Source organism: Pyrus communis, chromosome 15 (assembly GCF_963583255.1).
Source record: "Pyrus communis chromosome 15, drPyrComm1.1, whole genome shotgun sequence".
Lineage (NCBI taxonomy): Eukaryota > Viridiplantae > Streptophyta > Magnoliopsida > Rosales > Rosaceae > Pyrus > Pyrus communis.
This window is the reverse complement of record NC_084817.1, coordinates 3,813,477-3,833,802: the sequence shown is the minus strand read 5'-3', so window position 1 is coordinate 3,833,802 and position 20,326 is coordinate 3,813,477. Positions and strand designations below refer to the sequence as shown.

At 38.5% G+C, this 20,326-nt stretch overlaps 2 protein-coding genes and 1 pseudogene across 2 annotated transcripts; 1 reads left to right on the top strand and 2 right to left on the bottom strand.

Moving 5' to 3' along the window:
• The first annotated feature begins 3,604 nt into the window (after positions 1–3,604).
• LOC137718497 (RNA-binding protein 1-like) lies at positions 3,605–6,265 on the top strand. Its single transcript, XM_068458060.1, has 6 exons — positions 3,605–3,804; positions 4,045–4,169; positions 4,547–4,865; positions 4,972–5,033; positions 5,335–5,416; positions 5,669–6,265. The coding sequence occupies exons 1-6, from the start codon at positions 3,762–3,764 to the stop codon at positions 5,782–5,784; spliced, it is 747 nt and encodes a 248-aa protein (XP_068314161.1). The 5' UTR covers positions 3,605–3,761; the 3' UTR covers positions 5,785–6,265.
• Positions 6,266–7,549: 1,284 nt separating this feature from the next.
• Positions 7,550–9,574, bottom strand: LOC137717986 (uncharacterized). The gene has a single exon (XM_068457516.1). The coding sequence runs from the start codon at positions 9,537–9,539 to the stop codon at positions 7,830–7,832; it is 1,710 nt and encodes a 569-aa protein (XP_068313617.1). The 5' UTR covers positions 9,540–9,574; the 3' UTR covers positions 7,550–7,829.
• A 7,173-nt stretch (positions 9,575–16,747) lies between these two features.
• On the bottom strand, positions 16,748–20,326 carry LOC137718288 (peptidyl-prolyl cis-trans isomerase CYP57-like; annotated as a pseudogene).

Sequence of the window (20,326 nt, the reverse complement as noted above, 5' to 3'; positions counted from 1 at the left end):
TTTGTCAGAATTTGAATATTTCTAGGTTAAAAAGTTCATAAATTAAAATTTAAGATAATAAGTCCAAAAATCAAGTTTAGAGAAGTTAAGACAATAATAAATTAACCGCGTAATCAAATTACTATATAATAAAATATATAGTCACATATAGAGCCCGAAAGATATATAGCCCCTTATTGAGAGAGATTCTTTTTTAGAGCCCCAAAGATTCTTCAGAGCTCTAAATTGGGCTATATCCACCACTTTTCTAACCTCATATAGGGCCTCTCATTGGGATACTCTAAGGGCCGGCCACTCTCCTATAAATACTCATCTTATTCCACTAAAATGCTAAGTCATTTGCTACCGACAAACTTCTAAACACATTCTTTTTAGAATTCTAACTTTGGCATTGGAGATTTTTCGACCAAAACCCTCATATTATTGTGGGCACGTGAGACTTTTAGCCATAATATTAGGTGTTATTGTATTGTAGGTAAATTTTCGTCAAATGAGAAGACGGTGAAAATTTGCATCCACAAATTAGTGTTTTCATTGAGAGTTTGATTCACACATTCGAAAAAGACTCTTGCATTCAAAGTTTCTCGTTTCTCGTTCATACGTTCTTATTCCTGAAATTGTTTAATTCTTTGAATAGACGAATGAGAAAAATACAATGGAGGGAAATTCGAAAACCACGACAAACGAAAATTCCTATGTTCAAAGATCCGATCAAATGATGGAAATTGCAATGTAGCCCCACCATGATGATCCACGAGACTCACCATGGCAAAAGAAGTAACATTGCCACTAGGAGTACCACCACCATGGCAGCCATGACAACTAATGTGGCAGTGGAGAATGGGACAACTCCATGGTAGCTAGGCCACAAAGTAACAACAGCTGTAGCTCGCCCACAGAGCAGCAGCTTAGTGAGCAGCTGCTGCAGCACAACCAACCTAAGACCCGCAGGCCTAGGACACCGTGCAAGCCCACGTGCCGAGATAAAGAAAGGCCCAGCACCCACACTCCCTAGCGGCCTTGCTCGCGCCTGCAATCCAGCCCGTGCCCGTGGTCTACCCACTCTTGTGGCCCACCTAGCTACCCAAATCGGTCCAAAACTAGTTCAATCGTCCCAGCTTCATATTTCTGAACCAGGGGTATTTTCATTCATTTTTCTGCAGATTTGACATATCTCAAGTCAAATCTCATGCCCATAGTCCATTACACTTCCACCATTCAAGGAAATGTATATCGTCCAAGCTCTTCCATCCCACATGGTGAACAACACTTATCCCGACAAGTCGTAGAATTGACGAGCGCCCTCGCTCAACAAAAGACCTTGGTGAATCAGCTATTGCATCGTATCGAGATGCAACGTGTCCCATATGAGGTGTCCCGAAGTAGGACAAGGGCAGACAACGAACCTCTCCAACAACATCCATGTAAACAACTCTTTGACCACTCACGAACCGAACGTTCTAGCAGTGTACACTCCCGCCTGGGCCCTCGAGATAGCTTATACTTCCGTCTTAGTGCGCGAATGAGCTTGCACTCTTGGTTAGGCTCATAAACAAGCATACATTCACGATTGAGGCCATACTCTGATATCAACATGAACAAATTATGTAGAAAAAGGAAAACAAAAGTCCATTCTGATGGCATTTATGATTTTATTATAATTTAGAAATATGACATATTATCTTTGTCATCATTTCGGAAAAAAAAAATAATAAAACTCTCACAAAGTGCAGTGACGGTCCAACTAGTTGGCTGTGATTGGGGCGTGGTGTGCACTCGCTTATAGTGGCTGTGATTGGCAGTGACTGCCCAGATCAGTGACGTAGTGGCTCCTGCTTAAACACCCTGGACCTCGTATTGTAATTACTGTGGGATACGATCTCCTGCGGACAGGTCTACAGTCAGAGAATCAACTGCTTTTTAACCTTTTTTTGTCTTTTTTGGTAAAATTTGGTCAAACGTCATGGAAATTTTTTCCATGTTCCGTAGCTTTTCAAGGTACGAGGTACGGACGGTCAAGATGGAAAATATGTAAATCTGACGGTTGTGAATAAGTTTGAGGATTGAAAATAATGAAACCGTTCCAGTCCCTCTCTCTCCCTCTCTATCCAAATTCCTACGGGGCGGAGAGACGGAGAAATCGAATTTGCCGGCGAGTTAGCTGTAGTGGGGTTTCCAATTCGCCGCCGTTCTCTCTCGGCGTTCGAACTAGAGCCAGAACCCTCCAGAAGCAATAGAATCGGAACCAATCGACTTCCATGGAGCCCGACCGGATTCCTCCTCCTTGCACTACCTCCATCTCGGGAGCCGCCGTGACGCGGAGAGATTTGGTGGTGGGGGTGTTGCCGTGTTGGTCTGTAGTAGGAGAGAGGTTTAATGCGGTTGTGGTCTTCAAGGATTTAAATCCATTTTCCTACTTTTTTCGACAGACCAAGACCTTTTCCTATTTTTTCTGACAAGTGGAGAGGTTGTGGGACCAAATTTTTACAGGCTACCTCCTATCATTTTCTGTAAACCGGCAATTTTAGGACTTGTTTAGTATTGCTGTGCTTTGAAAAAAAAACTGATTCTGTTATGCTGTGAAATAAAGCAGCAGAGTGTTTGGTAAACTTTTATGTAAAATAAATGTGAAAAAAAACCGATTTTTCAAAGATAAGTTTTGCAGCTTCTTGTTTTCGGCTTTTTTTCACCCAAAATTGTGAAAAAAAGCTGAAGCTGAATGTTTACCAAACACAAAAACAGCTCCCAGTTTTTTTTTATACCAGCTTTTTTCAGAATCACCTCAGTACCAAACTAGGTCTTAACCTAATGCTATGGGGTATGGAAGTGAAACTCAAAACTCATTTCATGGTAATAATTTAGAAACATGTAAATCCTAATTTCCATGAATACAGGATCTAATGCTAAAACTGACCGTCGAAATGATAATTGTATTAAATATATGTAAGATCTTTCATGATACAGTAAGTGACACATGCAAGTTTAATATCTATGACACTATCTTACATTGGTGAAAATTAGAGTCATACTTTTTTTGCAAATTTAATTATAAATATCACTCATGAGTTTAATATATCGAACGCATGAGTTTAATATTACGAGTTCAATATATTGCTATCATATTTGAATTTTTCAACTAACTGTAAAAGCATAATTTTTATGATAATACTAGGGATATTAAATTTAGAGACTAAATTTACAAACTAAATGATATGTCACCAATAGAAGTAAGTACGTTTATTAACATTTAAGTAATAAACCAATTATCAACTTTCATATCTCTTGGTTTCCAAAATTTTCTCTACAAATTTAATCTCTCTAGTATTACTTATTTTATACGTTCACATACTTTTTCTGACATACCAACATATTGCCACAATATCATGGAATCCGGTTCCCTTCCACCAAATCTTACCGATCAACAAATTCGGATATTTGAAATTTCATCAAACTACTAAAATTATTATAACTTTTAAAAGATCCAATGTTTTTAACCGTTGGATTAAATTTTAAAGATTCGAATTTGTTGATCGGTAAGATTTGGTGGAAGGATTCTGTCCGATCCCTTTCCCAATATGATAGCCAAATCCCTAAGTAATTCGATCCAAATCCGATTGGTCTAGAGCCAAAACTGCGGCGTTTCGACCTTGAATGCGCCTGCAAGTCTGCAAGTAATACAAACCAAACGCAGAGGGTGCTTTAACTGCTAAAGAACCAGAGGCAGTCGATCTCATCGGCCGAAACAGGCGGCGGAAGAAGACATGGGCGATCCCTACCGTATATACTTCACCCCGCCCGAAAGAGGTTTTCTGTTTTGACCTAACCCTAATTCCACAACCCCCAAATTCTCGATTTTCCTGCACACTTTCTCGCATTTTCTCAGCATCCAAACAAGCTATTTGTCACTTCATCAATTCAATGTTTTCTAATGCATGGTTTGATTGGAAAGTTGATGTCTTACTTAATTGTATTGTTTTGCTGTTTAATACAAGTTTAGAGAAATTGATGAATGATTGATGGGTGGATTATATTGTATTGTGACAGACAGTGTTGCAAGGCCAAGCTTTCCCGGCTACTTGTCGTCGGAAACACCCTCATTGCTGTTCAATCCTACGATTCCCTCTACCGATACGCAGCGGAGTTATGCTTCCGATTTTCTGCAGAGAGATGTAAGAACTAAGAATTTGTTCGATGCTACCTTTTTTGAGTTACTATAGGGGCCTGTTTGTGACTGCTTCGGTAGGTATCACTTGTGCTCATAAGCACTTTTGCTAGAAGCCTAGAAGTGCTTTTATTAGAAACAGGTCGAGATTTTTATCCAAATCCAAGTGCTTATTGGAAATGAACTTTCAGTAGAAGTGCCTAATGACCCATAAATGATTTTAAGTTTAGTCTGCCAAAGGCATTCATAAGCGGTTTTGGTTGTCAAAAAGCGATTTTAGCCCTTCCGGAAACAGTCCAAGACAAGCCTAAGTATATGATAATGTTCATGTGTGAATGTATGTGAATTATTGTGAAGGGATTGTGGTATTTGATCTGCTTGCAGATAAGATCAATGACTACTGGTACTGGGGTATATGCTGTAGATGATGCCGGAGGTCTTCGGTTTCGTCATGAGTCAGTTCTTGGTGTAACAGCAGGAGCCAGCCCAAACGGTTATTCGTCACTTTTAGAAGTTCCGAGTTTGATAAGCCAGAGACAGGATGTTGCTGCGGTAAGCATTAGTCCAAATGCTCCTGCTGACATAAGTTTAGAAAGGCCAACTGGCTCTTCAAGAAATGCCGATGGTCTTCCTGTGAAAGGAGAATCAAACGTTTTGTTTGTCGATGGACTTCCCACTGACTGTACCCGAAGAGAAGTAAGCCGTATCCTTTTACTCCAGAATTTATGGAAATGGAAATGATTGTGGCTGAAGTATGCTTTATTCTATTGCTTTGTTCTGTCATTTAAAAACCTTGACTTGCAACGAAGATATATTTCGTCCATTTGTTGGCTTTAAAGAAATCAGAGTCGTTCACAAGGAGCCTAGACGTGTAAGTCTTCTTATCTTCCTACTTCTTGAGTAATCTTCACAGACTTCATTATTGTTTCACAAAGATTATGCGTTAACTTATACTGTAATTGGTGTTTTACCCTTTAGTTTAGCAAAGCAGACAGGCTACGTGTGAACTAAGGGGCACATAGTTATTGGTTTCTATTTCTATTAGCGTCCTCGTACTTTTCTTTTTCCTTGAGGGGCACATAGTTATTGGTTTCTATTTCTATTAGCGTCCTCGTACTTTTCTTTTATTTGAGCTCGTCTCTATGTTTACTAGACCTTTACATGAACTGCAGAGTGGTGATAAGGCTATGGTTCTGTGCTTTGTGGAGTTTGCTGATCCGAAGTGTGCTCTGACTGCTATGGAAGCTCTTCAAGGTATTACATGAGCAATTAACTCTGATCTATCCATGTCCGCCATATATGCGAAATCAATGTTCCAGTTATCAAATAATACCATATGGCAATCGGAGTAATACTCTAACCAATTTTTTTTCTTCGGGAAAAAAATTAACTTTTTACAGTTTAGAATCCCATTTAACATAAATAGTGAATTGATAAAGCTTCATTGAATCTAGTAATTTGAGTAAACTTATCGCTTATCAACCTCTGCAACGTGGATGCATGCAGGTTACAAGTTTGATAACAAGAAACCCGAATCCCCTGCATTGAAGATCCATTTTGCACATTTTCCATTCAATCTACCAGATGATGACAATGGACATAGAATTCGAATCCCACGGTGACAAAAAATGGCTGATTAGAAATCTGTCTGAGTTGTCTTGGTCCGTGGATGTTACAGAAACGGGTAGTGTGCACAAGCAGCTCCAGAGTCCATGCATTACGCTGATTATACCTAGGGTTCGGGCATTAAATCTTGACTTGGCATCCGCTGATTTAGAATCGCTTCTTGGTTGTAGTTTTAAAATGGAAAACCCATTCAATGGAATTGTTGCATCATTTGGTTGATGATAGGGAAAGGCGTATGGACCGTGAAGCCACCGCAAGTTTATGACGACGACACAGGAATGCCGAAAGATGCGGCTTGCTGGAGCCTGTTTCGTGATGTTTTCGGTAGGTCTCAACTTACTATTTGTATATTTTGATGCTTTCAGTGAAGTCATTGGAATATAATACTGTTTCAAAGGTAAGTGTTAAGCATGGAATATGCCTCTTACTTTGGGGAACTGTTGGCTGGACTTTGTGATAATGACTTGATATTAAAGATTCTTAAACTAAATGGACTACTACAAACTGAATACTTAAACTAAATAAACCATTACAAATTTGGTGCGAAGTGGGGGAGAATCTTGCATACAATCAAAGATGTGACGGAATATCCTGGGGGCACCCAAGATTCTCCCATGTATGATGTTAGATCCCACATTGCCTTGGGGTGAAGATTCTTTATGCCTTATATGTACATGCCTACCTCTATTAGCACGAGACATTTTGAGAGCTTATTAGCTTCGAATTTCATAGGAACTCCGAAGTTAAGTGAGATCGCGCGAGAGCAATCTCAGGATGGGTGATCCATTGGAAAATTTTCGCGTGAGTTCCTAGAAATAAAACTGCGAGAGCGTGATCGGGGCTCAAACCGGGCATTATTGCCGTGAGGGTGTGATCGAGGTTTAAAGCAGATAATATCGTGTTACGATGGAATGAAGTATAAGATGTGGTAGAGTAGGAATCAGGATGTGACATATGAGACACGAGATAAACTTTAGTAAGAATATCTAATTAAAGGCAATATTCACACGACAAGATCGATGCGAGGTCGGAAGGTTGGGTAGTACTTTAAGTATAGACTATAGAGCGTCCTATGGTGTGAAAGGTATTGTCCGAATGACGTGCTCAGACAATCTACGCGAGAGAGATCATCCAAGCACTGAACGGATTATGGCCTTTTTCGAGCCACGAAATATAAGGTCATGATGCATTTTCGGATGGTCGTCGGATTTTTTTTAATGAGGATTTAGAAAATCTATCAATCTTATTCATTTTGTATACTGTGTGATCAGAAATTATTTTAAATATTTTTATTTAAAATTAAATATAAATAATATTTAATAAAAACTAAACAGACAATATATAATGAACCGACAATATTTATAAATTTTTAAAATCCTCATAAAAAAAATCCAAAGACGATCCTGTTGGATAGAAAATAAAGGAACAGATCCTCTTCGGATTCCCTTTCATCCGGATCCTGCGGATCTCTCTCCCATCACTCACCTCCCCCTCCACCTCCCACCCCAATTCAAACTGCATGTTTCCCCGACCTTCAAACCCTCTCATTTTCTTCTTCTTTCTTGTTTGCGGTTCTTCTTCGTCGGTCGAGAAGAAGGCAAGAACGTTGAGGAGAAAGAGAGAGTGAGAGAGTTAAAGAGCAAGAGTGATCTTAGCCACGATTTGATTTTACGTGCACGACTGAGGTTATTTGGTCCGAAGGATCCACATGGAAATGATAGGATTTTGTTCCAGAAAAATAGGGAAGAAAAACATCCAAAATAATAAATAAATAATTTGCTATGCAACTTCATTAATATCTTAATTGGCAATTGGGGTGCGAAATATCATGTTACAACAACGTGTTCTGTGATCTTGAAGTATATCTTTTACAAAGAGCCCCTCCACACAAATTACAAATAAGGGAGGAAAGAAAAATACCTGCCTCCTTACATGTACTCCTTACATGTACGTGTTAGATTCTGATTTGTTAATGATTTGTACATATAACGAGTACGTGTCAGACCGTGACTTGTATATATAACGAGCTGAGTAGAGTTACCTAAAGAAAACTAGTACCCGCGAGGCCGTGGTGCAATAAATTATGAGCAATGGCATCCCTGGCCTTCATCGAGCTCGTCGACCTCAGAGCGACCTCCGGGACCATCTCGTCGTCGACGATCTCGAACCGGAGCTCGGGATCCATCTCCTCCTTCCTCAATTCACAAATGTTGTGCAAAACACAGCACGCCCCGAGAACCACCGGCAAGTCCTGCAGCTTCACTTCCGTCCTCTTCTGCAAGCAAAACCACCTCCCTTTCAACCTAGCAAACGCATCTCTGGCGACATTCTGAATCTCCCCAATCTTCTCGTTGAAAGCGTGCTGGGTCCACGTTAGGTTCTGCTGGGTGTACGGCACCAGCACCCAGTCCATCAGAGGGTACCCAGCACCCCCAACAATCCACACGTTCTTCAGCAGACCATTGTTAGCCCTCTGATTCAACGCCGATTTCTCCAGCACCTGATCATCCGGCATTGATCCTGGCCATCCGATGCACACGTCGGTAAAAACGCCTTTGGCGTCCACCACCCCCTGCACGGTGATCGAGTACGAAGTCTTCTGGTTCCTATCGGTGTGCCGTTTATTGAAGTACGCAGCGACGCTGATTTTGGGAGCGATGATGGGTATGTGCGTGGTGTACATAGACCCAGTAACGTTTGGAATCCCCGAAATACCCTCGAACTCGTCTTTAATTTTCCTCGCCGCGGCCTCATCCGGCCACTGCAGGTACTTTGGCATCAGAACCGTCCGAATCGCGGAGCAGACCTCGAGAACGAGCTTGTGGCAGGTCGAGATGCCGAGGCCGAATCGTTTAGACACGAGGCGGAGCGGGTCGCCGGTGGCCAGCCGCCACAGGCACACCGCCACTCTCTGCCGCACCGGAATCGCCGACCGCAGCGTCGTGTCCTCCTTCGCGATGGCGGAGTTAAGCTCCTCGCATATCAAATCGAACGTGGATTTCCCCATACGAAACACCTTTTTGAATTCCGATTCCGGAAAATCCGGCTGGTTGCACTCATCCCACCACGCTTTCGACCTGTCCTTGACCCACAGCCGCCGATGTTGACCCGACCCGACTCCCGGCTTACCTTTATCAGCTCCATCGGCTTCCACCGAAACGGCGGCGCTTCTCGATTTTCTCCGCTTCATCGTTTCGGATTCTTCCACCTCCGAGGAGCACTCCTGGAAATCGGAGTAGCAATCGAGCATGGCCTTGGTTCTCTCCGTGTGCTTCTCTGGGATAAAGGACGCGTCGTCATTCGATGCCCTGTCGTGCTTCCGCTCGTCCTGCTTCTCCTCCTCTTCTAGCAGCGACAAGGAGGCGACTACGCCCTTCAGCTCCTTCTTCTTCTTCTCGCCGCCGCTGGAGTCTTTACGACGCCGTTTCCTGGCGTTTCCGTTTCCGTTCTCATTCATTTGCGCGTGGAGAGAGTTCTGGAGGAAGGTGTAGATGGTGGATAGGCCTTCAGCTGCAGGGTGTGTTGGGTGTGCTGCTGGGTCTCTCTGGAGCTCGAGTTTCATATAAGGTACAGATTTGCAGAAACAACAACAACAAGAAGAAGGAAATTGAGGAAGAAGAAGAAGAAGAAGCAAAATAGGAAAAGAAGGAGAAAAAGTGTTTGGCTTTTTGAAAAATATGAAAAATGCAAGTGTGAACGCGGAGATTAACAAACTGAGAAAGTGTGGGGCGGAAGGAAAGTTTTGTGACATTGTATAAATATGGACTTATATGTCACTTGTCGTTCACACTACACATCAGCATAAGCATATAAGTCCAATACTAATACATAGAATCGGTATGAATCAAATCTGCATCAGTGTGAATAAATATTATTAATTTTCATTACCGTGACATCTGATAATGATTATGAACTTAAGTAAATATCTAGTTAGCACAAACACCTAACTCTTTGTACGTGCAGAAAATTTACGAACTCATGTTGTATTTAATACGACGTAAAATGAACAGACAAGATTTAAAGAATTAAATTATATACCTTCATTAGTCTCATTAATGTTTCGGTGGAAAAGATGGTTGTTGTGTGTTAAAAAGTAGACTATGTGTCGATATCGTTGCAATAAATGTATCAACGTATGTTACAAAAGTTAACCTATCATTCATGCATAAAAACCAACTTAACTAAGCAGTAGTCTTCAAGTAAACCTATCATTCTTCACTTGAAAGTAAGAAGTTTTATATTCTAATATCGTAAATGGCGATTCGATACCAAATTAAATTGCCTATTGTATAGCTTAGCCGAACTCGTCATTTCTCTAGTATAAAAATATCAATATACTAAAAAAAAAAAATCTTTAATTACGTTTTAATTAAAGATGATTAGAAACACTTGTAAAATGCTTAGAAAATGAGTTAGAAAATTAATTAACGGGAGGGGATCGAAATAACATTGGCGTGTACGGAAAACGTTGACTTCAGTGGGGCGGTGCGGAGCTGTGTGTGAACAGGATAAGATTCTCTATTCTTTTTTATTTCCTTTCCGTTTTTTTTTTTCTTTCACACTTTTTATTTTGTTTATTTATTTTTATAAAATAAATTAATATAAGATGTTAACGTGATTTAATTAAAATAATTAAAATAAAAAAATTTGAAAAAAAAAGAAGAAAAAAACAGAAAGAGAAAGAGATAATCCTACTTCGTGTGAAACGTGGATAAAAAACGCGGGTATAAAGGTGGCACTGGCAGGTGTGAACGCGGGTTTAGGGATGGTGGCGGTGGTGGGTCGGCTACGAAGGTGACTTTGGGATTGCCCACCTTTTTTATATTTTATATTTAATTTCTGGGGTTTAAGGGTGTGTGAGTGATTGGAATTTTACTTTGTAGGAACAAAAGAACACCAAACCACCTCATGCCTTTTGACAATTTTCATCAATTTTTGGATAAATGTTGGGCATGAGAATTGGGACCTTAGATTTCGTGGGCCAACGCCATTTCAAGCTTAGGATACAGGGTATAACTAATTGATTAGGGCAGTAAATGATTAAGACGTGTGATTTAAATGTGATTAGATTTCAAAAAGATTTTATATTTTTGTGAGATTGATCTGATTAGCTACGTGGTCAGGCATCCAAACAAAAAAAATCCTCCAAATTACGTATGTCTTTAGAAGATTCATGCTAACTCGCAAAGGATGACTACTTACGTGCCCAGAAACATTACGAGTGATGTTATTTAGGTTTGCATGAATAATTGCATAATTCATTTGCATTAATGATTGAAAGTTGAGAAAATATCAAACTCTAGATGTCAAACGTTACATTTAATAAATATGTAAAAGAATGCTTATCTCATATTCCAATTTCTTATCATTGTTACATTTTTCACGAGAAAAATGCTAAAAGGACTCTCTCAAAATATAACTCTTTATAAGCTTTCTACTACTTAATAGTTTAACGTCAATTTCCGTACTAATATTATGAGTATGATTTCCAAGAAAAACAAAGCTTTAATACAACATAATATGAACATTGGTTTGGACTAGAGTTGTTGCTTGTCCAAAGATTAGAAAAAACGGTGTAAGCTTTTCAAACTCTTCTATACTCCTTTTGATTTGAGAACAATTCTTTAGACGTTCCCCCCAATTTTTGCAAAATTTTGTTGACTTGAGGTTCCTTTTTTATTTAGGGAATTTTCATGAAAAGGGTTTGAACTAAATTTATTTTAATAAAAAAATCATATTATAATTTTATTTAATGAAAAAGACTTAAATTTTAATAAAAAGACTTAAATTTTAATGAAAAGACATAATTTTAATATTAAAAAAAAAAACTGACGCATGGACCGGCACGCCACTCATACAAAATGTTTATGAAACTTACTATGCTGTTTATGAAATTTACTACACTGTTTATGAAACTTAACGGTACTACACTGTTTATGAAACTTAACGATATTCCACTGTTTATGTAACTAAATGGTACGACATTGTTTATAAAACTTAACGGTACGACACTGTTTATGAAACTTAATGATGCTATATTGTTTAAGAAACTTAACGCTAGATGCTCGTCCTAGATTTTCAAATTATTTCACCAGAATGCAATCAAAAGATAAAAAGTACATGACAGATTCAACATCCATACCATTAAAGTCATGCATGGCTAAAAAATAATATATATATAATAGAGATCAACGTCAACGCCCATACCTGACCGACTCCCTCCCAACCATACCGCCCAAAATGTAGTTATGAACTGAACGGAACTCACTTCAATTTGAAATTTTAATTTCAGAGGAATAAAATATGTTTGGATTATGTCAAAGGGTTATGCAACTGAAGGGTCGGTTGGGTGCTCTTTTCACGCGCCTTTAGTTAGGTTTTTTTTGTTTTTTGTTTTGTTTTTTCTTTCTCTTATCTTTATCATTAAATAAAGTTATAACATGATTTTTTTGTTAAAACTCAAAGTTTTGAAGTATTTTTTATTAGTTATTTATTTATTTATTTAAAACTTATTTTTGCAAACATCGTAGACATAGATATATACAGCTGGCTACGGTGGACCCCACAAGATAGCAAAAATTCAACGATACACATTAATCTTTGACCAAATCATCGCAATGACCAACGCATCCTACCCAGGAAGAAAATTAAAAATTAAAAATTAAAAATTTGGTTTATTAAATTGGTGGTAAGATTCTTGTGCACAGTCAACATCCAACGTTGAATTGGTAATTACGTCGGTTAAAATTGGCTAAACATATTTTATTTCCATGTTCAAAGTAATCATCTTCGTCTCTGCAGTTTCAGCGAAGTTTCGTTTTGATCTCTGCAGTTTCAACTATCTTTGTTAGTCTTTATAGTTTAATAATTGCCTCGGTTCATGGACAATGGCATGACAACTTTTATACAAATAGAAATGTTAAGGAGATTCACTTAAAATGAGGCTCTTCATCAATTTTCATATCAATATTATAAAATATTATGTCAAAAATATGAGGTGACAAAGAGTCTACATAATCCGATTCTTTAGAGACTTCTTAGCATTTCTCTTATACAAACTACATATTGAAAAGACCTCGGTAACGTTCTTGAACATATAGATTGACAAAAATGAACATAACCTTTCAAAACATATTGGTCATAACATTTTAAAACATTTGAAATACAACCTAAAGTTTTAAAAAATGGGCATCTATTAGGTTCACTAGCATGTGATGACATGGATAAATACAAAGCGTGTTTTAACTCTCAAACATCGACGGAGATTTGAATCTCCAAATTGACGGTTTTATCAAAGCAAATTTATGGTTTAACTTGATTAAAATGGGTCAATTGGGGGGATTAGAACTCCAAAGACGTCGATTAGTGAAACCAACTTTAGTATTTGTCCATCTCATCATTTAATATTGGTAAAGTTCTCGTAACCTACCAGAATGTTGAGTTTTTAGAAAGTCAAATAATTATTGAAAATGTTTTAAAAAGTTCGAACTGATTTGAAATCACCTAATTTTTAGGTTAATTCTTTGTACTTCACCCCTCAAAATATTGTCATTCGATTACAATAATGACTAAAGTACAAAGACTTCAAATGCGATAATTAAAACTTGGAGCATCGAAATGGAACCTTACCAAATTACAGTACCAAAATCATTATTTCGGCTCACAAAACATTATAAAAACAATTATTTAGTTGTATATGCAATGAACAAGACTTTTTTTTTTTTTGGTCGAAATACAATGAACGAGACGTGGCTTTTGTAAGTTGCTTGGTCTTACAATATTGACCTGGTCAAACATCTCCGCTATTTATTGGATTATTGCTGCCCAAGGCAAGTCTCATAGGTTTGAATATCATACATATACGTCTAGAACCCTTGAAAAGGTGAGGCCTGAAAAGTTGAAAATGACTTACTAGGACCAATTTAGCGGTCTTTCAAACCAATAACCAACTGCCACATAGCTAAGATAAGCATGTAATATTGCATTATTAATTTTAAGAAACCAACTGCCACATAGCTATGACTGTTTTTTAAACTAATAATCAACTGCTGCATGACAAAGCTAAACACGTGATAGTGCGTTACTGATTTAAAAACCCACCACTATGGCGGTTTTTCAAACCAATAATTAACTGTCTTATGGCAAAGCTAAACACGTGACATTGCCTTGTTGATTTAAAAAAAAAAACTACCATTGCGACAATATTTCCAACCAATAACCAACTGCCACATGGCAAAGCTGAACACGTGACATATGTTATTGATATAAAAACCCACCACAATGACATCCCGAACGTAGGTAAACAGATGTGAGAGAAACAAACTTGACCTAGGTTTACAAGAAACTTAGGCATTTGATTTTCCTAGAACTGCCTCGTTTAGAACTTTGGACTTGTTTGAGGTATATACAAATATAGATGCATCAGAACCGTCTAATCTAATATCGAGCAGAAAAGATTACGTCGGTTGTTATGAACTGAGTTGGTGATTGTTTCAGTCACAAGAATAAATTAGTATTAGTAGTATTGGACTAAATTGTAAGCGATTTTGGGCTAATTTGTAAGAGTCTGTAGAATTGGGGTTTGTTTGTAATAGCCTAAGTTTTCGGGAGAGTCAATTTAATTAGTTGGTTAAGTTGTCCAGCTGGCATTCACACGTTGGGCGAATGCTGGCGCTATGGATGTATGTTGGGCATCCTCATCTTTTGTAAGCATCTTAGGAATTATTTAATTACATCCGTTCATCGTATATCGTATGGGAAAAAATTATTGTAAATTTTTTATTTAAAATTGAATATTAACATCTGACAAAAACTGATCGTACAATATACGATGAACAGATGTGATTGGAGGATCCCGGGATCCTCACTCATACGTTGGTCCGAAAATCATTGTAACGGTATGATTGGAAAAGTAATAGAATATTCTCTCTTCTCACTTCATCTTCTCCATTGCTTCCATCACCATTGTTACACCGGTAGGTTGAGACCATTGCAGGTCTGGGTTTTAACATCGGTGATGGCAGTGAAAGCACCAGCAACAATACATAGGAGCACAGATGCGGAATCATGCCTTCGGCTGCTCTGGTAGGTTAGATAACCCAGACAGGTGTGGGGTGAATCGTTGTCGAACAATGTGGCTCAAGGTCCATTTGAATCTTGAAAAAGTAGCCAAAATGTGCACACTTTCAGCAGCCAGGCAGCAGGAAAAGACAATGGGATCGAATTCTTATAGCTTCGATTCAGTCTCAAATATTCACCAACTCATAAAGTTGGGACTTGGTAGAGATGAGATCAAGTAAGGGATTTGCCCGCCCATTCTAGCTCTCGGCGCTTTTGCTTGGCTTGCAATCGGTTGAACTTCTCCTTCCACCTCCAGATTCACTACCTGGGGCTGTGTGCTTTTCGAATATTCCCTTCTTAAACTTCTCAAGTTTTGCGAGAACCTAAAAGCATCCAATCCATAAAAACATGGTTACGAATTCACATTAGGTATCCTCTGAAAAAAAAAAACCCCCACAAAATTTACGGGGTTTGACTCATTTTACTAGCATCTACTACTTTACCATGTTCAAATAAAATGAAAAGGTTGATCTTAGCCTACTACCATAGTTGAAGGGAAGACATATGAAACTCTTTATCGACTCTATGTTATATTTTAATATGAAATCAGTTTTCATACCGATATTATAAAATATTGTGTCAAAAATATGAGATGATAAAGAGTCTACAGAGTCTGATTTTTTAGATTCTTCTTAGCATTTCTCTTATACAAACTACATATTGAAAAGACGTGGGTAACGTTCTAGAACATATAGATTGACAAAAATGGACATAACCTTTTATAACATATTGGTCATCACCTTTTAAAACATTCGAAATACAACCTTAAGTTTTCAAAAATGAACATCTATTAGGTTCACTAGTGACGACATGGATAAATACAAAGCGTGTTTGAACTCTCAAGCATTGACAAAGATTTGAATATCTAAATTGATGGATTTATCAAAACAAATTTATGGTTTAACTTGACTAAAATGGGTCAATTGGGAGGATTAGAACTCAAAAGACGTTGATTAGTGAAACCAACTTTAGTATTTGTCCATCTCATTATTTAATGTTGGTAAGGTTCCGTAACCTACTAGATGTTGGGTTTTTAGAAAATTAAATAATTATTTAAAATGTTTTAAAAAGTTCAAGAGTAATTTGAAATCACCTAATTTTTAGGTTAATTCTTTTTACTTCACCCCTTAAAATATTGTCATTCGATTACAATAATGAGTAAACTACAAAGACTTCAATTGCGAAATTAAAACTTGGGGCATCGAAATGGAACTTTACCAAATTACAGTACCAAAATCATTTTCTCGGCTCACAAAATATTATAAAAACAATTATTTTGTTGTACATGCAATGAACAAGACTTGGCTTTTGTAAGTTGCGGGGTCTTACAATATTGACCTGGTCAAACATCACCGCTATTTCTTGGATTCTTGCTGCCCAAGGCAAGTCTCATAGGTTTGAATATCGTACACTTACGGCTAGAACCTTTGAAATGGTAAGGCCTGAAAAGTTGAAAATGACTTAAATCAATAACCAACCCCCACATAGTTAAGATAAACACGTGACATTACGTTATTAACTTAAAAAAACCACTACTATGGCGGTTTTTCAAACTAATAACTAACTGCCGCATGGCAAAGCGACATTGCGTACTAATTTAAAAACCCACCACTGTAGCGGTTTTTCAAACCAATAACCAACTGCCACATGCCAAAGTCAAACAAGTGAAATTGCCTTGTTGATTTAAAAAAACTACCACTGCAGCGGTATTTCAAACCAATAACCAACTGCCACATAGCAAAGCTAAACACGCGACATTACGTTATTGATACAAAAACCCACCACAATGACAACTCGGACGTAGGTAAACAGATGCGAGGGAAACAAACTTGACCTAGCTTAACAAGAAACTCATGCATTTGATTTTCCTAGAACTGCCTCGTTTAGAACTTTGGACTTGTTTGAGGTATGTACAAATATAGATGCATCAAAACTGTCTAACCTAATATCGAGCAGAAAAGATTACGTCGGTGATGGCAGCGAAAGCACCAGCAACAATACATAGGAGCACAGATGCGGAATCATGCCTTCGGCTGCTCTGGTAGGTCAGATGACCCATATAGGTGTGGGGTGAATCGTTGTCGAACAATGTGGCTCAAGATCCATTTGTTTCTTGAAAATGTAGCCAAAACGTGCACACTTTCAGCAGCCAGGCAGCATGGAAAAGACAATGGGATCGAATTCTTATAGCTTTGATTCGGTCTCAAATATTAACAAACTCATAAAGTTGGGACTTGGCAGAGATGAGATCAAGTAAGAGATTTGCCTGCCCATTCTAGCTCTCTTCGCTTTTGCTTGGCTTGCAATCGGTTGAATTTCTCTTTCCCCTTCTCCAAAAAAGGGTCACGCACGATGTAGTCATCTAGGTCCTCATTGCGAGACATGTGATCCTGCACAGTGATTTACAGGAAAATTTAAGCCACGGAGAAGCACAAATCTAGATAAAGAGCAAACTGATATTCGTTCAAAGAATATTTCAAATGAGAAGAGGAGATACTGTTATATCACCCAAAGGAAATGGCATTAACAATTATGAACCTACGAAGCTTACCTTCCCTTTCTCAGGAGCAAATTTTAACGGAACTGATTTCCAATCAGATAAGTCTTCTGCTTTGCCACCTCCAGATTCACTACCTGGGGCTGTGTGCTTTTCGAATATTCCCTTCTTAAACTTCTCAAGTTTTGCGAGAAACTAAAAGCATCTTCTGAAAAAAAAACCCACAAAATTTACGGGTTTTGACTCATTTTACAAGCATCTACTACTTTACATGTTTGAATAGAATGAAAATGTTGATCTTAGCCTACTCCCATAGTTGGAGGGAAGACAGGAAAGTAAATAGGTAAATCAAGAAAAGAATACATAACATACTTCATCTTCTCGTCCTTGATTTCTACGCTTCTTCTGTTTCTGCAATTGTCTTCCTCTTTCAGCGTCACCCAATGACTGTAAGTCTGCATCACCATTCGCCATGCGTTCAGCTCTTGCCTCTGATCCTATCCCTTTTTTTCTTCAAGGACAGCTTATCCACCTTTTGTTGATCATCATCAATGCTTTCAACATTGGACCTGGCAACAAGGAAATGAAGAGATTATTGTAAAGCTATTTTCCAATGTTCCAGTCTCTGTGTCAGTGTTCTGAAATCTGCAAAAAAAAAAAAAAAAAAAAAAAAAAATTCACCAACACCCAAAACTTTGCCAGGGTAAAAATATGCAATGTCAAGAAATTTTTTGAACCGTTTACCTCGATGTAGGTATTTCATGCTGCTTTGGGCTAGATCTCCCTGCTTATGGATGTGATAAGTTAAGAAAATGGGTATAAAATTATTAAGGCAATAAAAATAATTGTCATTTATAAGGCAACCAGCCATGCATTAATTATTCCTAGTGAGGAGAAAATATACTACACAGGACAATTAGGTACCATTCTTCAGCTTTGGCTTTGGTGGGAGATCTCCCAAATCTGCTCATTTCTTGAGTATTTGCTGGCGCATTCTTGCATCAAAGTTGGCCTCGTCATCATCATCATCATCACTATGATCAAGGGTATTATAAAATTTGGATTCAGAATCTTTCCTGGGCTCTTCTTTCTTTGAGCTTAGAGCTTCTCTGATAGATAACTGTACATACCTTGTTTTGGCATCAGAGTTCTGCATACAAAACATTTGAAGATAAGTCCTTTGAATTATAAATTGCTGATTAGGTGAAAGACGGAATGTGCATATGTAGATTGCTAATCACACTCAAAATGCTTATAACAACATATGGACCTAAGTTGGCAAAATTTCATTTATGTAAACAAGGAATCAGAAGAAGAGATGCCGGATTATTACCAATTTGTTAAATGGAACTTCTTCCTTCAGAAGGCGAGGATCATCCAATACATCGTGACTGCTCTTGATTTTTGTCTTTACAGCTGCCAATTCGTTCTCCTCTTCTTCAGCTTCTTCTCCAAATGAAAGCAAGTTCAGCTTTCTGCATTTTTTAAACAAACCATGCACATAAGATATTGAATAAGCGTAGAGACAATTTTGACAACATATATCATGGCATAATACATTTTTTTTTCAGTCACAGGTGTGCAAAAACAAATCAACAGTCACACAAGTGCACATGTACGCATTTCTTCAGGCAAGGAAGAAGCTTAATTTACAGCTTTCTTCTTTGTATCTTTGTTGTCAGTATTATTTTTGGATTCCGTCAAAGGCTTTGCACGTACTCTTGGAACAATGTCATCAAGGGGATTCCATAATACCTAAAACACGGACATAATAATGAAAAGCAACAAAAAAAAAAAAAAAAAAAAAAAAACCACAGAAGCATATAGAAAGTGGAAAGCTTAAGGTTTACTCAAAGACCATGTTTAGCTACCTCTACTGATAGTATCCTTGGGGGCGGGTCCAACGGCCGATCCTCCTTGTCAGTTTCGAGTTCACCCAACCTCACTAGATTATATATTGAATCCCCAGTTACCTGAAAAACCAAAAACAAAGTACTGAGTGAGTTGGGTTCCTTGGTTTTCTACTGATACTCATAAAGCTGAACTGCTGGTGCCGGCATTGAAGTTAATCATCACCTTTCCAAAGATGGTATGCTTCTTGTCAAGCCAATCACTCCGATCTGAAAAACTGGCTCCCATTCAAATTGGGTGTACCGGCATTTGCACAAGCGACTAAAACCCTATGCTTGAATCTCAAACGCGAATGAAACTCATCAGGAAAAATACCTCCATAAATACTCTCACCCCTTGCAAAAAATGCACCCAAATTCAAGATCAAAATCTTAAATCCGAAGTAACCCAGGTCACTAAACAAATTCTGGAACCGAAATTCTCAATCTTTTCCCCGAAACTGAAGTAACCCAGATCACTATACAAATTCCAGAACCGGAATTCTCAGTCTTTTTCGAAATTACCCAATTCAAGTTCAAAATCCTAACCTGAAGTAACCCAGATAACTATACAAATTCACGAACAGAAATTCTCAATCTTTCTTTCAAATTACCTGTGCCGGAGCCGGTGGGGTCGCCGCCCTGAACCAGAAAGCCTTTGATAATGCGGTGGAAGATGGTGTTGTCGTAGTAGCCTTCGAGGCAGAGCTGCACGAAGTTCCTGACGGCCTTCGGAGCCTCTTTGAGCCAGAGCCCCACGTCGAGTGGTCCGTGAGTTGTTTGCAGCACCACCTTGCCCTTCGTCGGCGGCTCTAAAACTTATATCGACGACATTGCTCACGGATTGAGGCGTTGCAGGAGATTTGAGTCCGCTGGGGATTTGGGAATTTCGTTGCTATCTCGGTAATTCCGGTTGGTTACTTGGGGAAGAAGGGTTTTTCAATTTCTACTCTCCGGTTGGAGACGACGTCGTTTCCTAATGTTTTCTCAGGGCTCCCGCGAATCCGCGGGCAAGGTGATGTGGTAGTCTTG

Bases quoted from the DNA above. Each gene is read 5' to 3' on its own strand.
- LOC137718497 (XM_068458060.1), top strand. From the start codon at position 3,762: ATGGGCGATCCCTACCGTATATACTTCACCCCGCCCGAAAGAG. The intron at 5,034-5,334 runs GTAAGTCTTCTT...CATGAACTGCAG, and splicing joins TTCACAAGGAGCCTAGACGT to AGTGGTGATAAGGCTATGGT. The intron at 5,417-5,668 runs GTATTACATGAG...GGATGCATGCAG, and splicing joins TGCTATGGAAGCTCTTCAAG to GTTACAAGTTTGATAACAAG.
- LOC137717986 (XM_068457516.1), bottom strand. From the start codon at position 9,539: ATGTCACAAAACTTTCCTTCCGCCCCACACTTTCTCAGTTTGTTAATC.